At 41.1% G+C, this 7,399-nt stretch overlaps 1 protein-coding gene across 2 annotated transcripts; it reads right to left on the bottom strand.

The window, feature by feature from the left end:
• Positions 1-622: 622 nt before the first annotated feature.
• Positions 623-4,339, bottom strand: LOC106952776 (keratin, type II cytoskeletal 8-like). 2 transcript variants are annotated; one of them, XM_015041113.1, is made up of 10 exons: positions 4,061-4,339; positions 3,834-4,030; positions 2,422-2,630; positions 2,256-2,316; positions 2,063-2,158; positions 1,786-1,950; positions 1,549-1,674; positions 1,245-1,465; positions 1,095-1,153; positions 623-998 (listed from the first exon to the last, which is right to left on the bottom strand). In XM_015041113.1, exons 1-10 carry the CDS (start codon positions 4,230-4,232, stop codon positions 889-891), a joined length of 1,416 nt encoding a protein of 471 aa, XP_014896599.1. In that variant the 5' UTR covers positions 4,233-4,339; the 3' UTR covers positions 623-888. The 2 variants fall into 2 exon arrangements, with proteins under 2 accessions (XP_014896599.1, XP_014896598.1); XM_015041112.1 differs by having other exon boundaries at positions 3,834-4,339.
• Positions 4,340-7,399: the final 3,060 nt, after the last annotated feature.

Raw genomic sequence — 7,399 nt, 5'->3', positions numbered from 1 at the left:
ATTACTCGATTAATCGTAAGAATAATCGATAGATTACTCGATTACTAAAATATTCGTTTACAACAGCCCTCATTTTTACCCTATGTGAAGGCTTCATCGCTAAAAAAAAAAAAACCCAAAAACTTATAAAACATGCTTACTTTTGTTTTCAGTAATCAAAACAATAATAAAGAGAGAGACTTTTTTTGTTTTTTTTTCCTCAGATTTACTTTAATGGGATGTTCATACAGACTTCAATAACATTCAAGCTTCAAGCCACTCTGAATGCTTCCATAAAGTAAACCTGGTTTCAACATCATTTGAGGTCAAAGGCAACTGGAGGGAAAAAAAAAAAAAAACTGAATGAGAGTTTGAACAAGACAAAAAGGAGCAAGTCAATAACCAATCAGCTCACAGGGTTCAAACGTAAACATGTTCATTCACTAAACGTTTCAAATTTCATATTTTTCCAGTGTTTTAGGTTCGGCCGGTGACTTGCTCCAGTTAAGCATCAAGCAGATCAGGCAACCGAAAAGCCAGATTGTTTTGCTACACAGACTGCTAAAGCATCATAGCGCAGCTGTTCAAACTATCTCCATTTTACTCCTCCACATTAGCCTTTGTTTCTCTTTTTCATGTTTTTATAAGATGTCAGTGCAGAAAGAAAAAGAAAACATTGCCATGTTAACTGACCTGAGCCTTCAGAAACTTCTGTTATATGTTGTTGAACAAGACAGACAAATGTTACCAGTTTTAAGAGCTGCTGATTATTTTGGGGATGCTCAGCTAGTTTCTTGAACACATGTGACAGGATTGCTTAGCACCATGAAAGGGTAGAGATTTAGCACAGATTTAAAAAAAAAAAGTTTCTGAAGGGTGCAAAGGGGATGGCTCTCCTTTTAAAAGACTTCAATAGTATCTTTTGGAACTGCTTTGCTGTGTGACAGACTTGGTGATGGTGCCACCATAACCACCAGACATGCCACCATAGCCAAATCCGGAGCTGCCGCTGGACATTCCTGTGGTAGAAAACAAAATGGGAAGGTTAACATTTCTTTTTCTTTGCTATTACACTGGTTTACTTGTGATAATGATAAATCACGCTGGACACCTACCACCGCCTGAGGTGGTCTGCTGCACGTGGATGGTGGCGCAGGATCCTCCGCTGGTCAGTCTTTGAGAGAAACGACGGCATGTTAGTGCTTAAAGTGGTGGCTGAGCTTACAATTCACCCTTGAAACATAAACATTTAAGTTTTCCCCCACCTGTTCTCTTCTCCTTCCAGGAGCTTCCTGTAGGTTGCAATCTCAATGTCCAAGGCGAGCTTGATGTTCAACAGGTCACTGTATTCGCGCACCTGCTTGGCCATCTCTGACTTGGCCTTTGTCAGAGCCTCCTCCAGATCCTTGATGCGAGCCCTGGCGTCCTTTACTGCCAGCTCGCCACGTTCCTCGGCCTCGCTGATCTGACTCTCAAGACTGGATTTCTGTGGGAAATGATGTCACAAACATCTAAACAAGACTCTAAACAATAATAACGCCAGACAGACGAGAGGTCGCTGAAGCGCACCTGTGCTTTGACAGCCTCGATCTCGTTCTGAAGACGTGCGATCATGCGCTTCAGGTCAGCGATCTCAGCCTTTGTTGAGCGCAGGTCTGTTTCACACTGTCCTGCAGAGGACTGCATCTCGTCGTACTGTCAGTCAAAAAATAAAAACCGAACATCAAAAATCAACAATTAGGAAGGTTAAAGGCTCACACTTTGCAGCCGAATAAGGGGAAGAACATCGACTTTAACGTTGCTTACCTTCTGCTTGTACCACATCTCTGCTTCAGCCTTGCTGCGGTTTGCAATCTCCTCATACTGAGCACGGACTTCAGCCACAATGGCATCCATGTCGAGGTGACGGCTGTTGTCCATCTCCACGATGACGGAGGTGTCCTTGATCTGTCCCTGCAGCTCACGAAGCTCCTACACAAAGAAGTTGCCAAATTAGCTCATTTGTGCAAGAAAATTGTGACTACACTAATAGTCATAACTCTGTATCAAGTAGCTCGATTTCAACCGTAAAAGTCATACGTACAGCTTCGTACACGGCCCTGAGGAAGTTGATCTCATCCTGAAGAGCATCAACTTTAGCCTCCAGCTCCACCTTGTTCATGTAGGCAGCGTCGACATCCTGGAAATACAAGAAGCAAGCATTCGTGAGACTTTTTCCACACTAATCCATAGAAACAGCTGAAACAATTAAAAGAGCCATTTTCATGTTGTCTCACCTTCTTCAAGAGCACAAACTCATTCTCAGCAGCTGCACGCTTGTTGATTTCATCCTCGTACCTGGTGAAACACAAAGCCAAATCATGAGCATACCACACTTTCAATATCTGCAAAGTGAAAGAAACTCTGGGCATATGTGCTGCTTTTTTTCCCCTAAATACTAACTTATTCTTGAAGTCCTCAACAAGGTTTTGCATGTTCCTCAGCTCTCCCTCCAGCTTAATCTTCTCGTTGCCAAGCCCATCAAGCTGTCTGCGCATGTTGGCAATGTAGGCCTCAAACATGGCGTCAATGTTGGAGCAGGTTGTGGTTTGTTCCTGCAGGAGGCTCCATTTGGTTTCCAGCATCTTGTTCTGCTGTTCCAGGAAACGGACCTATGGAAAAAAAAAGAAGAAAAAGAAACTCCATTATGTCTTTTTTTTTTAGTTAGTTTTTGAGGTAGTACTCTTCATATATTTGAAATGATACAGAATGATGTTTGATAGTACAAAATATTTTAAGCTGAAAGATAAAAGTAGAAAAAAAAACTGGGAGGAGTTGTGTAAAACAAAGATTTAAAGGGTGTGTCACTTCAGGGATAATGCTTGAGAATGTCTACCTTTAACTGTGCGACTGATTACATGTATACCTATCTAAACTGCCACACCTTTGCTGAAACAGTTGCAACTCATCGCTGCCTCAGTTTGAGTGCATACTCTTTAATTATTTGTTTTGTTGGTATAAATAGCTTTAAATTGGTATGACACCAAAACGTTCATATAAAACTAGGAGCGTCTCAGAAAATATTTGTATTGTTGGGCTATGACTCAACCTCCAGCCTCGATTGAGTTATCATAACCACAATGTTTCTCCAGCCATAAAAAAAAAAAAAACTAGGTGTGGCACTTTAGGCATAAAAGACAAAGCAGTTTGTGTGTCATGAAATGGTTATTTTCTGAACTGTCTGCAGGAAACTGCAGAGCACAAAAAAGACATATCTAACTTCAAATTGAAATGTGTGGTTTTAAGATAGAATCAGGTGAAAGTGAATTTACAGCCATGTAGTTAAAATTCATGTTGCCCCTAGCAACCAGGTGATAGGTGTGCAATGTGCAAATGGTAGACTTTGGACTCCATGGAAGCAGTGCAGATATGTCCCGGTTCTTTACTCCGGTTGACCAGCTGAGAAGTGAGCATCGATATGACTGATGCTATGTTTACTCAGTGGGCAGAGTTAGCTGCCATGGACTCAGACAGGCCATCCAGGCAAACGCAGTAGATTCATTTTTTTTTTTTTTCTGAATTAAAGGATGAGGAGGCAAACTGTCACATGAAAGTCTGACTTAATATTTTTATGAGCTGCTCTGGTTCTAGACACCACAGGTCAGAGATGACTGTGCTGCAAGGATACAATCCACAGCTTCCCTGCTCTGCAGTCTCCATCTTTCAGCCTACAAAAATCCTAAACACTGCATTTGCGTTCAACTTTCTCGTCATTTACTTTCACATAGCGGTTAAAGATGGTAGAATTAGCTGCAATTATCTAAGGCAAATCAAGCTTACGGTAAATGAACCGGGGTGGAGATGCTGACACCAACCTTGTCGATGAAGGAGGCGAAGCGGTTGTTGAGGGTCTTGATCTGCTCCTTCTCCTGGGTGCGTATAACCTCGACGGATTTGTCAAAGGTGTAAGGAATTGGTGCCAGCAGACTCTCGTTGACCTGGACAGCTGTGATTTGTGGCATGACACCCTGATGGCCAAAACCCTGATGGCCAAAACCCTGATGGCCAAAACCCTGATGGCCAAAACCCTGATGGCCAAAACTCTGCTGGCCACCATAGCTTCCTGACTTCAAAGACGTGCTGCTGAAACCACCAGAGTAGCTGGGTGCAGAGGCATAACTGGAACCGTAGCTGGTCCTGGAAACACTGCTGACTGGTGTGGCGTAGGACCTTCGGATGCTGTTGGAGCTTGTGGTTGACATTGCCTTCCTCATTTTGGCAGAGTTAAAGGTTGTCCGCTGGCTGAGCAAAGGAAAGCTGGAGATGCGAAAGCTTCAAAAGGAGAGCCAAGTCCCTCTGAGTGTCCAAATGCTGATACTGTCTCCTTTTATGCACCAAGCAGGGGGCGGGGAGGCTCTTCTTCAGCCACCTCAACCTGTTCTCTCACTTTTTGCTGTAAAGCCTCCGCTTTCCACACCTATGCTGAATAACAGGAGTGGCTAATCCTGTTGAACAGGTAGGAAGGGATCGCCAGGAGATAAGCTGTGACACACCCTGTCATGGGATAGACTCCGGCAAGAAAAAAAAAGGAGACGAGGGTAGAGGCAAAGCGCTACAGGGAACCTCCTTTTTGTGGTGTTACTTGGTTTATCTTGGATCAGTTTTACTATATTTTGTGCATTTACATGGGCTACAGGGAAAATAATAGTGAAAATAAACAGTTGAATGAAATACATTGATCAACTAAAAGATAATGTATGACCAAGTACACATTTCAGCTAAGACATAGTGGGTTGAGGATGCACAAATAGATTTCTGAGCAAGACAGAAAGCTTTATAGCAGAATATTATATTCTAATTATATGCATTAGGTAGTTTTGCAAAGTGATGTAGTCTATGATGGGCTTGCTCCTTTTCCAACCTCAGTTGTCAGATTTCCTTTGAAAGGATCAATTTTATGTCAAGAGATAAGATTTTCTTTCTGCTGAACCTCTTGCCAAAAAGCAAACAATAGAACAAACATGGGAGCACAACTCCAAATATAAAACTTTATTACAGTTTATCTTTCTGTCTGAGTTATCTAATGAAATTTTTGCAATAATACAAGATGTTTTTGAAAGAAAAGACAGTAAAAAGAAAAAGACCCCTTAGGGCAGGGGTGTCAAACTCCAGTCCTCAAGGGCCACTCTCCTGCAGTTTTTTGATGTGCCACAGCTAAAAAACACTGGAATGAAATTGCTGAATTACCTCCTTCTTGTGTAGATAAGTTCTCCAGCGCCTTGCTAATGACCTAATTATTCTGCTGCATCAGGTGTGATGCAGCAGAGGCACATCTAAATGTTGCAGGACAGTGCCCCCCCAGGACTGGAGTTTGACACTTGTGCTTTAGAGCCTTTCAGTCTTAACATGCTTTTTCTTGAAATTATCCCCTGAGGTTGATCAGCGATGCACATTGAACACTTTGAAGTTGTTTTTCTACCTGATGCATTTTTGCTAAACCCACTCCCTGGATTCTCAAACACATTCATTGCGTTGTTTCTCTCACTGCAACTTTTTTTTTTTTTTTTTGGAATAGAGGCCTGCATTTCTTTTCATCCTTCTCCATCTTTTCACATGCACATGCCTTTAGCTTCTAACAAACGTGTCAAATTTTAAGCTAAAGCTCAAATAAATTCTTGCTCTGCACTTTCTCTTGTGAGAAAACTTTTTTTTTTTTTCATGACATTTTGACTATCAACAACCATAAAAATCCTGCAAATATTTGCATTTGTCCTCTGTGTTTTTTTGACAGGATTAGTCAGAGTACATTCTTGTCCTCGGCAGCTGCTAATAAATCAGAGCAGCGATTGTAGCTGGGTGAAGTACCAGCATTTAGCCAGTCCAGTTTTGTACATGGACTGGCTAAATCCATGTACAAACTTGGACTTAGCCAAGTCCAAGTTGGCTAAGTCAACTTGGCAGAGCTCTTGACCAAGTCTGGTTACAGATTTAAGCATAGTACTAATAATAAATATATATATTTTTTAAATCAGTGGAGCCTTTTCTGTTCTTGCTAGAATTGCCATCACTGGTCATGACTGTAGTTATTAAAGAGTTCAAACCTGGTCAAGTCAGGATAACATGGAGCACTCATGCATGTTCGACCTGAAAGAAATTTGCTAAAGATGTCTGAGATGGCACAGATTATAATCTTGCAGAGAATGCACCTTGTGTCAGGCAGTGCTGCTTGCAATAGGTTGCTGCATATGTTACTGCGCTTAAAGAAAAGGGAGAGCAAATAAATCAGTGAAACTATAGGAAAGTGAAGCTGTTGAGGCTAAGTGATACAAGTCTATCCATGTAGCTTACATGTTACAGTCTCATTTTTGTAATTCCATTGTGAATAAATGAAAGCAAAGAGTAAATGCGTACATAGCTTAGGTTCCACATAATGTCATTTCTTTCATCTCGGCTCGAGGAGTTGGGAGGAGTTAGCTCTCCGTTTGTACCCAAGAGATTTTATAGTTTTGGATGTCACAAGGCCTCTCCACTCTAACTTCCTCATTGCTGTCTTACATGTACATTTAAAATTACAAATAAAATCTTAAACATTTAGATTTTTGATTCATGACTATATTTGCCTTGTAAATCAATTTAAACTGAGACTCATAATGAAACTTTATAGAAGTTGCTTTGTACCGTAGTATGTGTAAACTGGGTGTGGATGCCTAACAATGTCTGAGGTGTGGTCTGACGGGCTGTCCTCCTTTACACCACACACTTTAATAAGTGGACATGTACAAAACTGGACCGTTTAATCCATTCACAACATTTGCAGTAATGAATCAATCTGTCTGAGGCGTAAAATCCACGTGAGATGTTGAATACCTGCACACCAGGGCCTCACACGTTAGGTAATCTGTGATGGTAAAGATCATGCTGGTGGTATTCCTTTGCGAGTTCCAGCGTAGAAACCAAAGTTTCATTCAACTTTGCAAGGTTTAACGTAGAAAGTGGGGTCAGGTCACGGAGGTGTGACAGTTACTCCAATGTCCATTTCTGTGAAATAAACGGCTGCATTTTTGGTTTAATCTTGCTGCAGGTTGAGTACAGTGCATTGAAAAAGGAATTTATTCACCGCAAGGCTTTTTGAATCTGCCCCACATTAAAACTCAGAACTTTGACATATTTTTTCATTATTTCTTAGGATTTACCAAGACAAACTAGATTAGAATTATGAAAAGGAATAATACTTTAATTTCTTTTGTTTCTTTTTTTTTTTTTTTTTTACAAATAGAAACCTGAACCGGATGTTTTCAGGGCATCTGAGTCGATGCTTTGGAGAAATAACTTTCACCCCAATTACATCTGCAAATCCTGTGGAAAATCTCTCTACCTGCTTCAATTGTGTATGTTTGTCTATGGTCGATGCCCCACAGGAAGGGGAACCTCACTAAGTAAA

The sequence above is a fragment of the Poecilia latipinna genome, unplaced genomic scaffold, assembly GCF_001443285.1.
Source record: "Poecilia latipinna isolate Pla-1442-1.1 unplaced genomic scaffold, P_latipinna-1.0 Scaffold538, whole genome shotgun sequence".
Taxonomy (NCBI): domain Eukaryota; kingdom Metazoa; phylum Chordata; class Actinopteri; order Cyprinodontiformes; family Poeciliidae; genus Poecilia; species Poecilia latipinna.
This window is presented reverse-complemented; position numbering and strand designations above follow the sequence as displayed.

Coding starts and splice junctions, on each gene's coding strand:
- LOC106952776 (XM_015041112.1), bottom strand. CDS start 4,232: ATGAGGAAGGCAATGTCAACCACAAGCTCCAACAGCATCCGAAGGTCC. Junction 2,317..2,421: donor GTTGAGGACTTCAAGAATAA/GTTAGTATTTAG, acceptor GTGTTTCACCAG/GTACGAGGATGAAATCAACA. Junction 2,159..2,255: donor AGTTTGTGCTCTTGAAGAAG/GTGAGACAACAT, acceptor TTGTATTTCCAG/GATGTCGACGCTGCCTACAT.